The 21,600-nt window shown below is 41.2% G+C and overlaps 2 protein-coding genes across 7 annotated transcripts in view; one reads left to right on the forward strand and one right to left on the reverse strand.

The window, feature by feature from the left end:
• USP34 (ubiquitin specific peptidase 34) overlaps positions 1–21,600 on the forward strand; it is a 435,968-nt gene that overhangs the window by 257,229 nt on the left and 157,139 nt on the right. The gene's annotated exons all lie outside the window — the stretch shown is intronic.
• PAPOLG (poly(A) polymerase gamma) lies at positions 2,239–21,289 on the reverse strand. Of its 6 annotated transcripts, XM_079297920.1 has the most exons (24): positions 20,887–20,917; positions 18,555–18,626; positions 18,085–18,243; positions 17,929–17,995; positions 17,218–17,299; positions 17,024–17,133; positions 16,412–16,465; positions 15,247–15,358; positions 14,325–14,414; positions 13,618–13,756; positions 13,408–13,480; positions 13,205–13,325; positions 12,853–12,937; positions 12,512–12,565; positions 11,048–11,167; positions 10,679–10,788; positions 8,756–8,877; positions 8,502–8,671; positions 7,519–7,607; positions 7,203–7,441; positions 6,249–6,320; positions 5,611–5,664; positions 4,758–4,852; positions 2,239–2,490 (listed from the first exon to the last, which is right to left on the reverse strand). In XM_079297920.1, exons 1-24 carry the CDS (start codon positions 20,901–20,903, stop codon positions 2,430–2,432), a joined length of 2,367 nt encoding a protein of 788 aa, XP_079154046.1. In that variant the 5' UTR covers positions 20,904–20,917; the 3' UTR covers positions 2,239–2,429. The 6 variants fall into 6 exon arrangements, with proteins under 6 accessions (XP_079154046.1, XP_079154051.1, XP_079154049.1 ...); XM_079297925.1 differs by lacking the exons at positions 18,555–18,626; positions 20,887–20,917 and adding an exon at positions 21,073–21,289; XM_079297923.1 differs by lacking the exon at positions 18,555–18,626 and having other exon boundaries at positions 20,887–20,969.

Genomic DNA, 21,600 nt, shown 5'->3' on the forward strand with positions numbered 1-21,600 from the left:
CAGTATCAAATAAATAAAGGGAAAAACAATCTAACAAAATCACAACAAGCATCGTTTCAAAGCAGTGCTAAAGGCCCTTAGCCAGGAATTACACATCAAGTGATTCACAAAACCTCAGCTTTTCTTCCTTGCATGCATGCACTCAGAGTAGGTGGGATAACTTTCTGTTCTGGCCAAGTGACCACACTGGAAAAACAGAGCAGAATTAAAACTGCAGGGATAAAAGAAATTCTAGCATGTTCTATCTTTAGTACCTACTTGCTACAGCCTTTTATTTTTATCATATTGTCATCAACACACATTGTTGGTTATGGCTAGTCAACACTTCCTATTTTAAGGCCACATTTTCAGTTACTCCCAGTCTGCCAACACCTTTTCTTCACACGATCACATACACTGCACTGCCCCCTGAGATGATTTTTGAGGAAAAACAGAACAAATATGACTCAATCATTTTCCTACGAATGACCATGGGGAACGTATGCTTTAACTATATTCAAAGAATTCTTAAAACTTTTAAGAAACTTCTTTGCATTTCAGAAACAAGGACGTGAAATTCAGCAAGGAAGCCGTGCTGGTGTCACTACTGGGATTTTTTTGCTCTTCCTTGGAAAAGACTGGCAAGCCATGTGCATGGCCAGACTTACTTTTAGTAGCCAAAATTTGCAGCTTTCTCTCCAGTGCACACACAGAGAGAGTGAGCTGGATGGTGCCCACAGTAGGCAGCTGATTGCCAGGCTGAAACTGAAACAGGGTAGGTTTTTTCTCCTCTGGTTTCAGGACTCATGGGAGTTTTACTCATCACCACCAAATAATATATTACCCAGCTCAAATTCAGAAAGAGGGACTCAGGTGCGAGAGGGAAATGGGAATTATCAGAGAGAAAAGGAAAACAGGCAAGAGTCTGAGATCAGAAGAAATGAAAAAAAGATGAATAAGAAACAAGGGTGGGAGAAGACAGAAGGATTCAGTGTCTTTCCAGGAAAGAGGAACAGCCCAAAGATGAGCAGACCATATCAATTTTTTGAAGGTCAGACAGCTGAGAGTTCAACAGGCTGTATTTTCCAGAATAAGAGAAGAATCAGTCCCCAGGCTACTGCTTTGACAAGATCCTCCCATAACAACACCCAAGCTCCAGCAGCTGGGAGCCCTGAACCCTTAGGGCACGGCAGGGTAGATGATGGTTGAAGAAACCTTTATCCATGGTGACATCCAACACGACACGAGCAGCAAGGAATGCCCACCACCGCTCCAGGCTGGCACTGCGCTTAGTCCCGGGGGCTGTGGGTGTTCCCGGTGGCAGCAGCCGGGCCAGCAGTGACGCTCTGAGCCGGCCACACGCGGCACTGTCATTGTCACACACACGGGGCAGTGTCACAGCGCAGACCCCGCCCGCCCCCGGGGCAGGAAACCGCGGCGGGCGTGGGACGGGACGGCCACAGCCCCCTGCGAGCCCGGGGAAAGGGCACGCAGCCCCCACAGCCACCCCACGGCAGCTGCAGGGGGGCAGAGGCAGCAACCCCGGGCTCGCCAAGGGAAAGGGGATTTGTGCACAGCACAGGAGTCCTTGGTTTGCTTTGGGACAGGGCTGGGTATGAGCCCTGCGCCTGCACCCTCCGACCATTTCTCTTCTGCTCTTCATTTACTGGAATAATGCACAGGATCACACTCTTTATAAGAAGTGTGATGAGGTAATTACAAAAATACAGCCAGGAGTTTTTGCTGGTCTTTTCAGGCTCAACAGCTTCTGTCACTAAGCATTACATAATGCAGCATACACAGAGGGTTAGTAAGCCCCCTCTCTCCCACAATCAAGTTTGACAAATTTCAAGATACCTTTTTACCTCTTTGCTTCTTCCTCATTAAGGCAAAAAGTATTCTGCTACTTTCTCTCACTTTCTACAGGAAAATCAAGGGCTACAGCCAAAATGTAGGTGATTTCACATTAACTGCTTCTTTGCTTGTACCTAACAAGTAAAACCACAGATGTTAACTCCTACAAGGGATTTTCTTGCTCAAAATTACTAATCAGACATAATTTTAGTACAGAGCTGCTCCTCTTGGAAGAGATTGAGGTGAGGGACTCATGCTCAAGCCAGACACCCAGCAACCAGCTGAGAAAGCAGAGAGAAAAGAGCAACATTTGGAGGAAGTCTGATATCAAAGAGCTTCCCTCACTGGGTCCTTATGCAGGAGTAACTTCCCTTTCAATCGCTGTAACAGAGGAGAACACTGCAGTTGAGTAAGTTTGAACTTTATTTACAAACAGCTGAATTCTAATCTGCAGAGTCCTGGGGCAGCATCGAACTTCTGCAACATCCAGGGAAACTCCGGAACACTGACATCACTTAACATCACACTTGACATCTAATGTGTCAAGATACATTAAGATAAGACGTGTAATTCATCAATGGATCGAGTCTGAGAAACTAGTAACCTAAATTCTTCCTGAATGCTCTTCTCAAAACCCTGAATATTCTTCTTAAAAGCCTAAGAGTGAGGAAGAAGATAAAAAAGAATTTATAAAGAGCAATTAGAAGATAATCACAAAGCAAGAGCAAAAAAAATTCTGTGTAAAGGTATATCCATTGGCCAGGTTACTTTGAGAGTAGTTGTATAAGTGCATGTTCTGACATAGAGCCTATGGGAAAAATCATCCCTTAAACAGTCTTGGAACACTCTTGTGGAAGAATTTAAAAGCATGGGAATACTGCAGGACTGTAGTCTAATACAAAACACTTCCCAATATTCATTTTGCTGTTTATCTTACCACCTACTTCAGCTCTAGTTCCTTCAGATTCATGATGGATTTGTATTTACACAGGTGCTGAAGTTGTATACCTACTGTAAGTGGCACACAAGTGACAATGTTTGAGTGCCACTGTTTTGGAACAGGTCACAAAACAGAGGCAACCATTTCATAAACCCAAGGTGTAGTTCTGCTAAAAGTTACTTAGGTAATAGGGGTAACTGTTTCTTAATTTTAACCTAAATCAAAGCCTTGCAGTCTAAGTTTTGGAGGGCAGAAGGAAGAACAAGGCCCGTAAAGTCAATTTCTAAGGGATAAATTGACTTGAAACAAGCTGGAAACCAGAGAATAAGGAAAAAACCAAGTAGATTGTGATAAATGTAGCCATGCTTTCTCCACAGGTTTGGGATACTAGCAGCAGAGGGAATGCTAGAGAGTTAAGACATGACAAGACAGATCCTGCCTCTTATTCCTTTACAGACCTTCAGTCTCATCACTAAGGTGGATGCTTAAGATGTTTAGAGCTCAGATTTGCTCTTTAAGATAAGCAACTCATTTTAAAACAATTCAGGGGTAGCTTTGTCCACACATCAAACTGGGACTTCAGGTGAGTCATGCAGTTGGCAAACTGCACAATGCAGAGAGCATTAAATCAAACCCCAGATCTACCAGAGGCAGGAAAGCAAAGTTCCTGCTCTCCTCTGATTTACTCCAGCATGGCAGTTTAGTGAAGGACTTGGCAGTGTTAGGTTTACAGCTGGACTCTAAGTTAAAGATTTTTTTCCATCCTAAATGATTCTACAACATTATAATTTTGTAGAACACTTTTTCTGGCATTGCCTTCCTCCCATCCCTTTAGTGTAGGTTTAGTTGTTTAGATTTTTTTAAGCAGATTCCTTCTGCACTAAAGCAAATAAATAAAAAAAAAGACACTAAAGATTTTAAATTTCACTTTGAAGATAGTTTTTTACAGTACATACAAAAATACTCTGGGAAAAACAACTTACAAGTTCACTTATGAAAGCACCAAATGATAGAGAAATTACAATCGAGAAATAGTATAATACTTGTTTCATATAATGAGAATTTCTCCCCACCCCCCAAACCCCTAATGCACTTATCTGGGTAAGCAGTGTTATCAGTTTACAGAACCAGACTCCAGACTACAACAACAGCTTTTCATGTAAACATTCAGAACAGCTTTCAGGGTTTATCTGAAATCACTTTCTGCATGCAGCTTGCAGGTGGGCAGTAGTGTCAGGACAGCCTCAGCTCTTGCAATCTTCACTGTGTGTTCAGAGTTGGGCTTTACTACCCAGTGACACACACAAAAAAAAAAAAACCTCTCAAGTCTCATACTGGAGCAGTCTTGAGACAAGAAAAAAAAAGTATCAGATAGCACAGCATGGGACAAGTCTATCATCTCCATACCTTGGTAGCATCCTCTGCTGAGTTTCCTCCAATACTGAAATCATTTATGGGCCTCCATGGGAGGCAATAGCTGTGCAGTGCATGGCTGTGCAAGGCAGTGGAAAGCTGCAAGCCAAGGAAGCTGAGCACCATTGTGAGAGAAGCACAGGAGCGTGTGTGCCAAATGGGAGAACAATTGGAGATAAGAACAATGCATGCACATGAGTTAGGCAAGCACAAAGGAATACAAGCACGTTCAGACACACTTGAAACAGAATGTGGTTGCAGCAACAAATTAACCCTGGTGACACACATTCTGAATCCAAGGCACAGGACAGGCTGGCTTTTGTAGCTGTTTCAGCTGGTGACAATTTAGACTTTGAAAACTCCTAGAGGTAACTGTTACAAGCACATGCGGAGAGCAGTTCAAAAGGAAGCAGATCCAACAACAGTATAAAAAAATCAGACCATGATTTTAAGTGGTCAGTTACAGTATGGCCACAGTAACCTTCTACCTTTGTTAGGAACTACAACACACATTCAGAATAAGGACTAGTAACAAGTGATTATCCTCTTCACCTGAAGATCAACCACTTACCCATTAAGGGTAAGTTTGATGGATCTTTTAATAATACGAATGCTATTTGTTGGAACAGGAGATGAGGAATCTGGCAGTTCTTTACTGGAAAGCCTCTGTAACACACAAACAGATGCCACAGGAAAAAAAGAAAAAAGGAATTTTTAATTAATTATTGAATTAATTTAAAATTCATTAATTCAGAAGCAGCAGCAGATAAACCCTTTCCTAGCTGAATATAACATTCTTTATCTACCAAACCTGTATGGCCCAAACCCATCTTCAGAGAGGCCTTTTCTTTTTAATCACACCACTTGTTTTAATTACCACCATATCCAGAGGAAGAGCATTTTCCCCTCTGCACAATTCTTTTCTTGCATAAACTAAGACAAGTATATCCCTTGGATATATGGGGGAATTAGCTGTGAGTTGCTCAACAGCACAGTAAAGGAAGACTTTTTCTCAGATCCATGGATCAGGAAAAGAGATTCTCCACTGTCTGGATCACTTCCAGTCTTACAGCACTCAATTTCACAACATTCTACATGACACAGAGCAGTTAAAGCCACCTAGAGACTTCAAAGCTTCCAAGTCTCATCACAGAAATCAGTGTACAAGTGGTGATAACAGTACAAGAAAACCAAACCAGGACACAAACTGTCAGTGTCTGAGGCATGGAAATGTGGTTTTCCAAGTTCAAACCTTGGCTTCACTCTGGTGAAGGTCATTGTTCAGTTATTTAATTTCTTGGAAGCACAACAAGTGAAACCCTACTAATCTTCAAACCACCAAGTGTAATGGTACTTAAATCTTGGTACATTAAATGAAAATGCCAGCTCTGTTTTACTTATGAATACAAAAGCACAATAAATACCTGTGATCTTGATGTGATCACTGGAATCTGCATGGATTTTCCATCAAGGGCACCCTAAAAAAGCCAGAAGGGATTTGTTAGGCAGCAGTGCCAGGTTCCTGACTGAGAGGCAGCAAGGTCTGGCAGCCAGGATACCTTGAAATCATACATGCATTAACAATCTCCACCCCATGGGGTGTGGGTTTAGGAATCCCAAAGCCCTAAAACCACACAGACACTGATTCAGGTATTTCAACCTTCACCAACAAGATCTCATCTTGATCTGAGGGTGTGCCCTCAAGAGTTTATGCCTCAGTAACAAGCACCATGAATAGCAAAGCTCTTTATCTTCCCTTTGACAGGCCAAATGCTTTAGTCTTTATAGCAGTTTCAATTTACATCAGTGAATCAGAGATTTAAAAAGAAAATTTAATATTATTTCAAGCATGGCAAGGAATTAGACACTACCTTATCACCTAATAGTAAAAGATAGGTCATACAAGTGTAATATTTGGGGAATGAGGACTGAAATAAGCTAAACTAGAAAGTGTATTTTTGCTTCCATCAGTAAACATGCAGAGAATTTATGTGAGGCAGTCTAATCACTAAATCGTTCAGTTTTTCACTTAGTTCATTGAGTAAAATCACTTAACAATTACATTTTTTGTAGCTTTCTTCCTCCCATCCCGAGGGTATCCGCTTTCTGTGAAATCTGAGTCCCACACATTTAGCTGGAGGAAGAAAATACACAATCTCAAAATAATTGCTGGGCTAAAATTTTCTTGTTTGGGTACAGCTTCCAGTCAACACATTATAAATGTATTAGGGGCCATTCTTAAAAGAGTATTGATTCAAGTCCACCATTACCCCACAGGAATTCCAAGCCTCTGAAAAAGCCCTGCTACCCAAACCTTGAAATCTGTACTTGCAATATTCAGTACTAGGTAACAGTTCTATAAGATGATTCAAGTGTGAAAACTGGGGGTTCTTTTTCTGGTGTTTTTTTGCTTGTGCCTCAAATCAGAGGTCAAGCTCCAAGAACAGCTATTTAAGGATACTTACACACAGCAATTAAAACAAATGAAATATTAATCTAAAAGTGCCACAAACCAAGATGTAGCAAGCAACTCCACACTACCATTTCAGAAGCAATGACCTATTGAGTAGGCTGCTGGTTTCTAAAGCAGCAAAACTATCAACAGGATTTTAAAAAGCATCTGCCAGAAATAGATTAGCTCATACATTTACAGACATAAGATTCATATCTTCCTCATCTGGAGATAATTTTTTTTATGAATTAAGAACTGCTTCCAGATGAGACAGTTCATTCAGCAATTGGTCACTGCAGTGACAGGTAAGTACAGCAGTATTTAGATACCTTGGCACTGGATGAGAAGCAGTCATTAAGTGCCAGATCCTGAAAATATGTTGTTTAATAGTTATACATCACATTCTCCCATCTACATTCTAGTACAACTAGATATGCTTAAATCTAGATTCCCAAATCCCTTGGGGATGTATAAATGCATTCATTTTCAGTTATTTCATTTGTTCTACATCAGTAATTAACACTCCTTCAAACCCTCCTTGGCCTAGCCCCACCCCCTTCTTGCCTTTTCTCCATCTATGGCTTTTTGGGGGCATTCTCTTGATGTAGGTGGACGAGATACTTTAGAGGTTGGTGAATAATGTTGCTTAGGTGAAGCACTCCTAGGATCCGTGAATAGAGTCCCACTTAATTTATGCTGTCCTTGCACAAAACACGTTCTGAGTTGACAAACCGTGTTATATCCTGGAATGGTGCAACCCATGGGAGGTCCCGATGTTCTTAGTGCAACTGTAGCCTCCATTTCTGTAGGAGACACCTGGCTTTTAGAGTTTGGCCATGAAATTAAGAACTACATTCCACCTACCACTTCAAATACATACTTGGATCAGTCACAGGAATGCAAAGTCCCTTAGACGTTGATGGCTCAGCTACACTGTTGGCACCACTACAACTCTGACATTCAACATTTCTATAAAAGTCAAACACTAGAGTTATAAAATGCTAGTTTGAAGAATACTGTATATGTCATTTCCAGAAAGTGCATGCAAGACAAACATCAACCTCCTTAGCTCATTGTCAGAGCTCTATCAAACAACCTCCCAAGCAATGTAGCACCAGACCATCATTTTGCTGAATTTCAGACTGCAGATTTATCTCAAGCATTCTTTTTACTGAAGTCTTTCTGTGCTGATATATTTTCCCAGATAAGCCTACCCAGCACACTGTGCTGGGTTAAACCCTTGTTCTGTTTTAATCTGATGTGCACACAATTTTTTGGTTTGGTTTTTTTTTTCATGTGACTCCTACAGTATCAAACAGAGCAGGTATCACACATTGGGTAGGATTGGGCAATTACTCTCAAGATGACATATTCTTCCTGTGCTCAGGGATCTGCTTAGGGATAAACACTTCCCAGGAAGTGACAGCCACTTTTACTGCCTGAGTTCTCATACCACTCCACTAAGTCAGCAGCAGCTCTGGGTGTTTCTGAGACCAAAATCAGTATGTCACTAGAGCTGAATCTGCTTGGCATCAACAGTACTTTTTGTTAGAAGGAACACTTACTTGCACATAAAATACTCCAGCTTCAAGTTACATACTAACCTATGAAGATTTACATTCAAGACTAAATAATTTCCCTGGTGTCAAGTTCTTCATTCCCACGTGTTCATGGATATTATTTAGGTTTTTTTCAAGGATTCCTTTAACCTGGTCTCCTACCACGTGCCCAATGGAGATTCCAGCTTTGCTCCTGAAGCTCTTAGAGCCCTCCACATAGATCCAAACAAGAAATCCTAGACTCTTTGACATTGTGGGTCAGTTAAAAGCAGCTTCTCCACAGTTCCAAGGTTATGGCACTAACCTTTCTGTCTCTGCTGTAGAGATGTCCAACTTAGATATCTTATTTAACGAAGAGGAATTAGAGGGTGTTCTGGAATCTCTGTCTTTGGAACCATCCGAACAGCTTTCACCTAAAGAAGACCTTTTGCACTGAAGTCCACTATTATTTTGACTAATATCTGACACCCTTTGCTGAAACGACAGTTAAAAAATAAAGTCTTCAAGTAATTATTAAAGCTTTTATTAAAAATTACCAGGAGCGCTGAATTTTTATACCTTCTTTCTTTTCTGCAAGGTTCCTGCTGGCAAAAAATAATGGAGTTGCTTTCTCTTCACATAAGTTGCCTCAATCTTCATACCTTCCTTTAGGATGTTGAGGGCACTGGCCTGCCTGTAAACTGACATCAAACACAGTGTTGCAGTTCAGTGGGGATGTTTGCATTAGTGCTTATCAAATTTATATATGGTTTCTTTAGAAATGGATCTGCCTTGCCCAAATGAAGAGTTCCCAACTTAAGTTAACACAAAATGCTGCCCAAGCACTCCTTGCCATCACAAGAAGATGAATGTGAGCTGTGATGCCCATTTCACATCCTCTACAGATCAGACACAACAGCTATTTAAGTAAAAATATGCATTTATAAATTCTATCTGTCTGAGGAAGCCAGACTGGATTTTAGGGACAGCTGATGTAACAGACCCACTACAATTTAAACAGATTTTTCTCAACTGCCTGCAAACAACCTTTTATGCAACTGACAAATGCTATAGCACCACAACAATTATTACAGAGTTAGTCACATTTAGATAAGCTTATCTAACTAGTCTATCATGAGCATAACTGGAAAGTCAGCTTACTGACATCCAGAGTGGGAATCAAAGCAAGGATATGCAACCCAAAGGCTTTCTACAGGAGACCAGCAGTGAAATAAAAGCACAGACATGAGCACACACCAATATGGACAGTTCCTACAAATGAAATTCAACAGTTTGTATGTAAAAGGGAAATAAAGTTCACTGAACAAAAGCTCTCCAAACTGAGCCTTCTATTCTTGAGCTCATCACCTTGAAATTTATCTTTGCCCTCTAAAATTATTCTCTCAAAGTCAAGGCAGGTGGTAGCAGCTCTGAAGCACAGAACTATGGGTCACCCCCACATGTGCCAAAGGATCTCCCACCTCTCATGGAACAGCTTTTCTGTTCAATTCTCCCTGGATTCATACCCTACATTCAGCACATACCATAGGCTCTGCTTCACTGCAGTGAGAGCACACAGCCATACTAACAGTGCTGGTGCACAGAGGATTTGCCATTTGTTCTGCTCTCGTAGCAGCACGTAAATCTCATTAAATAAATCACATTTGCCATTGAAATGTGGTGCCATTGGATGTAAAGTGCAAGTATAGGTAAGAGTGCAAGTCTGAGGAAATCACCCTGCCTGGTTTGTAACTCAGATAAGGATTTTGATGCATTTTTCTGTGGTTTTCTCATATCCCAAGCACAGACTTGGTTTTACTGCTTTTATTCATGTTGAGTTAACAACACAGAACTCATGCTGGTACTATGGAGCAACTCCAACAAACATTTAGAGGATTTTACTGTTCAGAATTCTTTATCCAAACACACTTGTCACTCAGAAGAATAGCCTGATTTCCTTATTATTTTAGCATTATCTAACAGCACTTGCAATATTAATTTATTTCTACATCTATCAAAGTAGTAACAGACAACGAACATGAAAATTTACATGCAAGACTGCATGTAATTACAACATGACAATCTGATGATTTTCACAGTTCTGGGATCACATTAAACCCAAACTGTCTTGGAAAAATACCATCAACAACTCATTTCAGAGCTTGACAGTCACTTCCCACCTCCAAATTTCAGCAGCTGCCTACTGTTTGGGGTATAGCTACCCCAGCAAATGGGCATCTCTAGGCTTCACAGCTGACTGCCCCCTACAAGAAATGCAGTTTTGTGAGGAGTGTTTCACATATGGTACACTGTATGACTGCAACACACTTTTGTTTCAAGATGGCCTTACTTTGACAACATGTTTTTCAAGCTAATCTTTTTTATGTTGCTCTCTACAGGGATATCTAATAACAGAAGGAAGCACATTTCACTCTGTGAAGCAACCTCCACTGGAATAAAAAGAATTACACTCTAAAGTTTAGAGCAAAAATAGAGCCTTACCTGTATCTGTGAATGACTGTATCCCATGTGTTAGATCAACATTAGTCTTTACTGCACTTTCTGCTTTCTTAAATACAAGCCCAAGAAACCACATTGACACATATCCACTCCTAAAAAAAAGGACAGATTGATAAACCTGAGTTGGGCACAGATACCAGTAATCTGGATTTTGGTAATTTTAGTTGTTCAGTTTAGAGCCAGCCCAGACTTAATTTCTCAGAGCACTTCCCCCAACTGCTCTCTTCTTTAAAAAGATGTGACATGCTCAGGACCCTGCCAGAAATGTACTGAACCTCTCTCACCAATGAGCTGAGGGGAATGAAGATACACATTGGCCAAAATGTATTTCAGAAAAGTGACAAAACTCACTGTTTATAGAGAACTTCATTGCCAGGGAAGGACTGTGGCTGCACGTGTGCAATTGTTATAAATTCATTCCTTTCCAGGTTTCCAACCAGCACACGGATTTTAGACTCAACGAGGCCAATCCTAATAAAAAAGAGGTATTTTATTCATTTTCAACTTATTTTATTAATTTTAAATGTTATCCAGCTCATCAGTTAGATGTCTTTTTTCATTAGTGTTAACCAATCAATAAGGACCAAGGTTCATACAGCTGAGCAGACACTGGATCATTGTATCACACATAGACACTGTAATCTGAGATGTAACTGTTCAGTTACACCCCAGATGCCATTCTTCCTGCAGATTGACCAGTGAAAATGTAAAAATAATTATTTTAATAAACAACTTATCTAGTCAACAGTCCCATCAGAAACTTCCCTAAGAAATTAATCATGACCATGAGGGCTTTAATTTCAATAAAGTAATGAACTTCTGCCTAAAACTCTGGTAACTTTAAAAGCAGTCAGAAATCTGCATGTTCTTCAAAAGCATCTTATGTACATGAATAACAAAAAATGTTATTTCCAAATCCACTCAAGAATTGGTGAACAAACTTTTTTTTATAATAAACTGAAGTTTATCTTCTGCTTACCATTTTCTCAAGCTGCAAAACTGAAAAATTTGCCTCTGTATCTGTCACTGAAAAAACATCAGCTCTTACCACAGTCAGAATTTCTCTTGTCTTTATTGTGAATTACAATAAGCTTTGTTCACTCAAGAACACATCACATTAAAAATTACTTGGCCCTCTGCCCATACACCTTGTTGTACACAACTGTGACTGACATCAAGCTGTAGCTGGTAAGATTTTTAGGTGAATATAGTAGAAAGTTCAGATAAAAAGGTATCACTAATTAAAACAATTTTTAAACATTAAGTTATTAATGATTAAGCAAAAACAGCTAATCTCTAAAATAGAGATGGCACAAGAATTATTTAACTTAAAGCACAAGCCAAACTTTGAAACAGAAGTGAGGAAGGTGCCCTCAGAATGGGTGTCTGTTTTGCTTCCTTGAGCAAAGCAAAGTAATAATTTCTTAACAAAGAAACCCACTGGAAAGTCAATAAACACATAACAGTGCTTTAATTCCTCACCATTTCCCCTTATTTCAAAATTCACAGTGACTCAGCACATTCACACAGGTTAAATAAGTAATTACTGGCAAATCTCCCTTCATTGAAGAGAAGTAGGTCTGGAATAGGCTGACTACACACCAGTGCAATCTAGTCCTTAAATATTACAGTAAAACTCCTCATGAAAAGAGGAGTCTAGAACAGTGATCTTCAAAGCAGGGAGGGAAGAGGGTGTATTCCATGCCTAGTTGCACAGTTACAGACTTTATTTGTTAATACAATTAACAAAAATATGGTGCAACATTGAATTGAGTCTCAGTTTTGCACTGCACCCACATTTAAAGCAGCATTTACCAGTTTAAGTGATGCTCTTCTGTAAAGGCACTGGCAGTCAGCACGATGTAATGTCTAGAAGAAAAAAGGAAAATGAGTACACTAGCTCAAGATTTTATTCTCCATTCTAAATATCAGATTTATTTTATTTTAGGAAAAATTGTGTGAGTGGCATAAGACAGCTTTTCCTATCTTCCCTATGCTTATAAGTATCAAAATTTATATGACTACTTCCAGTTTCTTTAAAAAGTCCTAAACTGAAATGCATCAATACAATTTTCTATTCAGCCCCCAAGTTAAAACTCATTATGCAAACCACTGAGTAAGTAACTTCAAGTTCAGGCAACAGATTTCATACATACTTGTACTTCTGAAAGAAGTTCAGTGGTTCAAAGAGCTTTGACCAGTCTGATTTTCCTTTGAGGATCTCATCTGTAACTTCAAGACCTACAAATACGGTTGAAAATCTTATCACTATATTTTAGAGATTACCATGACAAATTTTAGAAGATTGTAATAGTAACTGACAGAGAAAAACAAACAAAACAAAACAAATACAACAGCTTGTTGTAAAACTGGTCCCTTATTGCTTGCAATGGGCATATATCCCAGAGAAATCTTATACCTAGAACACCTCACTGAACAAAACTAACTCAGGCAAGATGGTTTCATAGAACAAGAATGACACTTTACTAAGCACAGAATGTACTTTACCACGTTGGAACTCCTCTACCATGACTGCTCGTGTTGACACAGACACGTTGTAGGTGGAGTTCTGCTGTGGATAGGCTGGGGTGATGATGGGCATCACGTGGTACCGGTCTGATGGGTTCACCTACGAGGGCACAACACCTTTTTTAGCACCAGCTTAGGTCAGAACAAAGTTTTTAATGCCTCTGGCTTCAAAGGCTACCTACCCTAGGGTCCCAGACTGGCAAATTAAGAAAGCTCTCTTCAAGTCGTTTCAGCAATACCGGCTTTGGCCAATCCCTATAGAAGAAAAAACAGTAAAGCATCCATTTTAAGTTCTGTACCTCAGGGCTGCAGGGGAAGTTTTCAATTTACATCTTGATATAAATAACAACAAGTGTCATTTCTTCATGCAAATTAAAATAAACAGCTTTTACCATTTCGAAAAAATCAAGAAGAACTTGTTAACGAGAGTAGAGGCCAAAGCATTTGGGTAGAGTTGACATATTCTTGCTACCAGCATTGCCCAGGAGACTCCACCAAGAAATCCCATGATGTTGGAGTAAACTCCACGTCCTGGAATAGAGACCACCCAGTTAGTCTGCAGTATTGCAAATCTGCAGCACTAGCTGCACAGCCTATAGAATACTTGATACATTTCAGCCTCAATGCCATTTATTTTTGCAGTGCAGTGAGGCCAATTTGCTGGTCCTTACAGAGATGAGAAAAAAATCAGTACAACACCACATCCCAAAATACTGCTACTGTGAAACTTGCTTGTGCTGCTTCACTTCGATTCCCCTTAAGAGAAAAGTTCTACCATTCTAGTACTTGCTCTAGCCACATGGGCAAAGGGGACTTTTGTATTCCTTTTACATTTAATTGGGCATTTTAATCATTTGAGTCATGTTCCTGAAATGCAATGCAGCAGTGTCTCTCATAAGCACTCCCCCCTCTTCTCTCAATTCCACCTCCACTAAAAAACACATGGAGTGTAGCACATGGACACGGCATGAACCTAAACTGAAATGGTTTTAATACAACAGCTGTCATTTAAACAGCAATCCAAAGCTGAGCTACATCCAGTAGTGAGCATGAGGTGCCTCTGAAAAGTTTCAAGAGCCCAAACCAGCCCATCACTCACGTTTTGCCCACAGTTTAACTGCACGGAGCGTGAGCCGGAAGTTCTCCAGGTTGGGCACCAGGCGCAGTATTTCATCTGTAACCCTGCTGCCTGCGAGACAAAAGGTGAAACACAGAATTCCCAGAGACAGCTGCAAGCCTGGGGTTCCTACACAGGATCAACACTTACAGGGCAAGTCTAGGAAAACAGGTCTGGATTACTTGCTTTCTATTAAATTATAGATTGCACATAACATTCAGCATCCCTTTAGGTAACCGGTGCCCTCAACAGCTTTTCCACATTTTAGACTACAACCAACAACTTTTAAATAAAGCCTTGATGTTTTGGCCATAAACTACAACACAAGAAGCTCCACCTCAGCATGAAGAGCCACCTTACATCACAGGGAGGCAGGGCACTGGAAGGTTGCCATGGGAGGTTGTGAAATGTCCCTGTCTGGAGGGATTCAAAATGCACCTGGATACATTCCTGAGTCAGCTGCTCCAGGTGACCATGCCTTACCTGGGGGATTAGACTGGATGATCTCCAGAGGTCCCTTCCAACCCTAAATATTCTGTGATTTGACAGCCAGCAACCATTAAACCAACTGGTGCTAAACATTGAGCAAGTCAGACTCCAGGTATTTTAGCTATCTCTTTTTTTTATGAACTACTTTGTTTATCATTCATACATTCTTATCAAGTGCCCTACTTAGTCATCTGAATTTCTGGGGCAAACTGGAGCATTACTCACAAAAAACAATCAAACAAACATGACACACAGGTCTGTGTAAACACACAACTCCTTGAAAAATCTAATTTTAGGTTCTCTGGCCACCTCAGAACTCAAGTACACTGGAGATCAGTTTCTTCATCTTGTGGGTTGTGTAATGTGCATTCTGTGCCAATCTAAATGTCTTTGAAGGTGTGCAGAACGTGCTCACCATTCAAGCTCCGTATGCATCTTATATCCAGGCTTTTGAGGCACGAGTCATCCCTGAGATCCAGATCATCAGAAACCGTTGGCAAAGACAGCTTTGCAAACACCAGATCAATCTTCAAGAGAAAAAAGGATTCCAACATGATTTACAGTGCAGCACTGTTTGCAAACAGGACACTAGTGAAGGACACTTGGCCATCCACATGGTTAACGTTCGTATTTGGAATTAGATGACCAGAGATAAATTTGCCAGAAAACAAGAAAATTGGTTTAAGTTGCCTATTTATTTACAAAACCACCTCTTTTTAGTTAAGCTAGGGAAAGAAAGGATTGGTTTTTCTTTAAGGTGGAAAGATTACTCTAAACTTAGAATTCCTATTAAAAGCTAATTTTAAATTAACCATAAAATTAAGACTAATTCAAATCACCTCAACTATACTTCAACAGATGAGAAAGTATTTTCTTTATGCTGTAATGCCTTAAGCATCTGGTTTTTAGTATAACCTGAGGCAAACACATTATTCTGTGAATGTATCAGATAAAGGCCACAAAGAGGTCAATGAATAAGTGTCTTCATGACAGTAATACCAAGCAGTAACTTGCCTAGGTATTACAGCAAGTGGGTATTTATTCCCTACACAAAATGCATTCCAGACACAAGGATTCCTGCAGCTGGCAGACTCAGGCAGGAGTCCAACCAGCAGTTTTACTCTTCGTTTTCCAAGCTGTTCATCTCACAGGGACTTCATTTTTGATTTGCAACAAAACATCAGGTGATTTGTGTAGGGAACCACAACAGAAACACTGCCTGCAGAAAGGGAGCTCTTGTCAAAGCTCAGGGGAGTTGCAAGGATATTGTTTCTACTCCCACTCTGCACATCCTTGGGAGATAAATGCTACCCAAGCAGACTACCCTGCTCTGCAGCATATGTTTAAAAAAAGATTTCCCTCATGCTTGCCAGGCTAGCTAGGGGATTATTTTTCTAGAAGATCCCATTTTACTTCTGGGATAGTTTGAAGTCAGGCTGTTCAATTACAGTTTCCTAAATATGCTACAATGTACCAATAACCTCATAAAACCCTGAAAAAGTTATCCTACTCCAAAGCAAGAAAAAAAATAAATCTCATTTAAAGGTGAAAACAAAATCAAATAAAATTAAAATTCTTACCTCAATGCCATCAAACTCAAATTTGATAACTGGTACATATGCATCCTCAATGGCCTGTGAAGGAGAGGATATCTGTAATAAGATATCCTTTTGCTACTTTAAATTTTTTCCTATACTATGATAAAATACAGAATTTACACTGAGCTACTCAGTACAAAGACCGAGTTCCTTCCAAACACAAAAAATGCCAATAACTCTCGGGCAGGATAGCACTATTATGGTACCAATCCTAGATTTTATTAAAACATTATATTTAGGCAAGAGATTCAGAGGCTGATGGTGTACTGTAACAAACAGTAGCAGTGTCTGTGAGCCCTTACTACAGGGTGAAAACAGCTTCCAGGGACAACCTTGCTTCCTGATGCAGCTGACTCATTCTCAAAACACAGGCAGGGGAGAGGGACCACAAAAAGTCTTGTGTGATGTAATCACTGGAGAAAGGAGCCAAGAGCTGGAGAGCAGCATTTTCATGCTGCATAAACCAGTATATTAGAGGGTACTCAAAACTGATTTAATTTCTGCTTGTAAAACATTCACTACCAATTCAAGCCTTGAACACAAAAATTCTTATTGTAGAATTTACACAATCTATCAAGCAGAGAGATTACTCACTCTTAGGTTTTTCACTTCCCCTTGATTCTTCAGTTTTTCAAAGAATGACTGAAAAAAATCTGATCTTTCCACATGACTGGGAGCAACACAAAGAGCATCAATGTCTGAACCTGCAAAGAGATTCCATTTCTCCTGTTACTGATGGAAGTCCCTTTCCAACATCAGAACTACAACCAGGCACTGAAAGCACCTACCTTTGGTGTGCACTCCAAGTCTGTAGGAACCAAATGTAAATATCTTGCCACCAACTTGTTCTGTTATTGAAGGGGGAAGATTCTGTGGGTAGAAGAGAAAGTTCAAGATGCATGTTGTCCTCTGTGCAAATTTAACTTGCTTGTAAGTTATTTAGAAAAACAAACAGCCTGCGCTATGTGATGTCTACTCACTCCCCTACATTTTAGTTCACTAGGTTTTGAGACTTTTTCTGAAATAAGTTGAGCTTGCAACTCCAAAAAAAAGCTTATAGGTGATGTAGCAGTACTTTTATTAATTTATACAAATTAAGACCTATTATTAGACTTCCCTGCAGCAGAGGCACATAAATTAACACAACCCAAGAGCCATTCAAAGGGCATGTCTAGAATCACAATTTCAAACTAGACTGAGTGCTGTAGGCTGTTTGGGGCAAGATTAGTGCCAATTTTACCATCTTTTTCATCCACAATGCCTGGTTTTGGCTTTGTTAACAGCTACAAGTCAACTGATTGAGCCAATGCAGGAATTTATTCAGTTCCCCAGAGACTCTGAGATCTTGAAATATATTTTATAACTTATTTCAGTGGCAGTTACTAGAGCTCTGCTTGATATTTAAGAAGTTAAAAGTTGAACTTTAGCACAGATCCCAGTCGTGCAGCCTTTAAATCAAAAGGCTTCAGCTGCTTTGACAAAAACAAAAAACTTCTTACCTTGCTTTCAGCAAGTTCTGAAATCCATTCTCTGACAAAGTTATTCAGTTTACCAAGAACAGTTGTCCTGTAAAGAAAACTCATGCTAAGTTTGCTTTAAAAAAAAAACAAAACCAAAAAATCCCAAGAGGTTAACAAATTTTAGTGTTGTTATACCTGTGATAGAGTTCTTCCTGATCCTCAAACACCCCAAATGGCTTCATGGCTTCAATCAGCTTCTGAGTATGAATGTGGTCTTTATCACTAGGAGGAGCCAAGCTAATTGGAGAGGTAAGTCCATAGTGCCCTTGAGGCTGGTTCTGCTGCCTGGAAGTACTGGGAATGGAAATAAAGGAATGAGTACATAAAAGAAGAAAACCTTATTGGAAAACACCCTTTAGCTTACACTTTACAAATCCATTTCTGCCCTTTTACCCAATGTTGACAGAAAGGAGAAAAAAAAAATCTTGCTTATCGTTTTTAGATGACTTGACCTCACTTAGAAGTCACTACTATTTCTTTTTTTTAAAAAAAGTATGGATGGATGTAAGAAATAAACCAAGATGCTGCCATCTTAACACAATTTATCTGCATTGCTCCAGCCCATCAGAACTGATCACTGGGAAATGAAAAGGTTTGAAACTCACCAAGGACAACCATACAGACAAAAGTTTTGGACACATTTCAGTTTCAATTTAAGGATACTCCCAAACACCAAACTAACACAAAACATGACAATTAAACTTCTCTTAATTAAATGTTTCTGTTTGGTTTCTACCTATTCAAGAAGGGCACTATAGTTGATTGTAAAGGTATACAGGTTGGTTAAACAGTGTTGATGGAATAAATTTGGTGTATTGCTATTTAAACCCCTTGCTTTAGAAAGGGGAAAATGGTGAAAAAAGCACCTTATTCTGCATTAGGAGCTGCAACCAGGAGAAAGAAAGCAGTGGAACAGGACATGAAAATAGTGCTTAATGCATCAAGGATCTCTACAGAAACACCTGCAGCAAAATGGGGAGACACCCCAAAAGGTCTCATCATGCTCATGAGGGTCCATACTCAGACCCCAAAGCTCAAAGGGATTAATTGTGCCATTATTTAAGCTGGATATTTTCCTCCCTCCCTTTTGTACAGCTTCAAAGATCAGCTGGGTTAGGGAAGATGTATTTATACCTACTGAAGGTTCCTGACCCATTCTGGCTGGAATAAGATTAGGAAAAACTCAAAGGACAGCTTCACCACTTGATTTTTAAAAAGACAGGTTATTACACAGCTCCTTATTTCCAGTTGTTGCCTTTATTCCCTCTCCTAAAGAGATTTCCCTCTCTTTAAGTAATCTTATGCAACTATACACAGACCTTGTAGTCACCTAGGGTTGTTTTTTTTTTTTTTTCTCCTTTGCTGTCTCCAAGCCCGTTTTTCAAACTTTTTTCTCTGTGTTTTCCAAAAAGCTGGGTGGGGGGACAGGTATTAGGACTGTAGTGCTATCAACTGGTGTCCCCAGCCAGAAAAGCTGCTTGCTGACAAGCCTAACTAGACCTTGACCTAATTTACCTTGTTTATAGACATAGACAATTTCCACTTCATAAATAAAAATATTCATAATGAATATTTTCCTTCCTGTGATATCATTTTCATAACAACTGCAGGAGGAAAGCCTGTACTTAATTGCTGTGCATTACAACTAAATTAAAACACCTACAGCAGCAAGTGCTTCCATGTTTTATGCATTGCCTGCATTGTACAACTTGCACTCCATGAAGTTTGCACAAAACAAGAACAGGATTTGGACTCCACCAGCATCTAAGGCACAAAAAAGGCACCACCTGCCTTTCATTGCCTCATTCTGCCTACAGATAATATAACTGGAGCTTGACGTAAAGCACAATATCAATTAGATAAACCTAATGTCCTCAGCATCAAATGTGTTTTATTATTCGTTAAATATTATTAATAAAAAATCCCTCTGGTTGACAGCAGATATTTTTCAGGTGTTTACACGCATTAGTGATAGTTTGACCTCACAACTTGAGAAGGTGAGGGAAACAGCACCTGGAAAGTTTCACTGAGTGAAACTCCATAGAATATTGGAATAAAAAAATTAATTAAGTCTTTGCTCTCTTGGGCATAATTAAGGGATCTTATGGATCCTAACACACATGGCACACTAGTTATTCACCCATCAGCCTTCTGTTTAAACAAGAATCCTGTGGTAATTTACTATTTTGCCAGATTTGGTTACAATCTGCGCATCACAACAAAAACCTCCAATGTCCGTTCTGGTAAAGGACACTTTTATCCAAAAAGTCACCCTAAATGTATTTATTCCGAGTTTTGCCCCTCAGGTACAGCTCCCCAAAGCCGCAAGGCGTGTCTCCCTCACACACCAAGGGCGGAGGGCTCAATTCACACGCGGGGCATCAGCGAGGGCTACAACCACCCCAAAACCAACAGCAGAAACCAGGAAAAAAACCCAAGGAACGAGGAAAAAAAAAAAAAAAAAAAACAACCCCACCACCTGGGACCTTCCACGAAGGGAGCCCAGCTCCACCCTTCGCCGCTGCCGCACCAGCTCATGCTGCGCGGAGCCCGCGGGCGGCCGCCGCCAGGCCGAGCCTCCCTGACCCCGTCCCCGTCCCCGAGGCTCGGGCACAGTCACTCGTCCGCAGGGCTCCGCAGGACGCGCAGCCCCCGACCAAGGCGCAGCCCCGTTACCGCCGTTCCTCGCCCGCCATTGCCGTTGCTTGGCGATGGCGTCGCCACCACACGCGGTGAGACCCGGGCGAGGGCAGCCCCGCCACCCGCGCTTCACAGCATTTATTTCAACCGGGGAATTGCTCTCCCCCTCGGGCGTACGGCAGCGCTCGGCACCGCGCGGACCCGCCGGGGCCCCTGGCGGGGCGGCTCCGGCGGGACCCCCCACCCCGGCCCGGCGCCGTCCCCTCAGGGCAGGGCGGGAAGGCGCCGCCGCCTCACCCGCGCGTCTCCTTCATGGCGCGCGCGCACAGCCCGCGCCGCCGCCCGCGCTTCCCGCCCTTCTGCACCACCGCCCCCTTCCCGGCGGCCCCCGCGCCGCCCGCACGGCGCCCCCTGGCGGCGGCGGCGCCTTCCCCTCACGGCGCCCCCCGCCATGTTTGCGGGTCGCCGCTGACTTTCGCTGACTTTCGGGGGAGGGTGTTCCTTCCCCGTTGTGCCCGATGTTCCTTCCTCGAGGAGGATATTCCTTCCCCGTGGCGCTGACAGACGCGCCGAGGTTGGGCTAGTCCCCGGCATGAGGCGGTCCCGCATCGCACCTGCCTGCCCCCGTTTCCCACAGGACATTCCCGCTCCTGTCAGCCCCTTCCAGACAGGAGGGGTGAGAAAGGGCAGGAATCGCTCTGGATTTAGGCTCCTGACACCCGCTTCTTCTGAAAAAAAAACCCCTAGGAATCGCTTTTGTATTCGTTTATTCTCATCCAGTAAGTGCAAGCATCCCTCGACTACAACTGGTATAGGGAAGATTTCACACACATTCTGCTGCTGGTGTCACCAAATAGCTTTGAGTACCCACTGAAACGTCTTTATTCTTTATTATTATCGTAGAAACACGGAGTGGTTTGGGTTGGAAGACCTTGCCTCATCTTTCCTCAGAATTCCGTTCAGGCCACAATTATAATAATTTTAAGTGTGTTACAAACCGAGTATTCAATC

This window comes from Erithacus rubecula (assembly GCF_903797595.1).
Source record: "Erithacus rubecula genome assembly, chromosome: 2".
Classification (NCBI taxonomy): Eukaryota; Metazoa; Chordata; class Aves; order Passeriformes; family Muscicapidae; genus Erithacus; species Erithacus rubecula.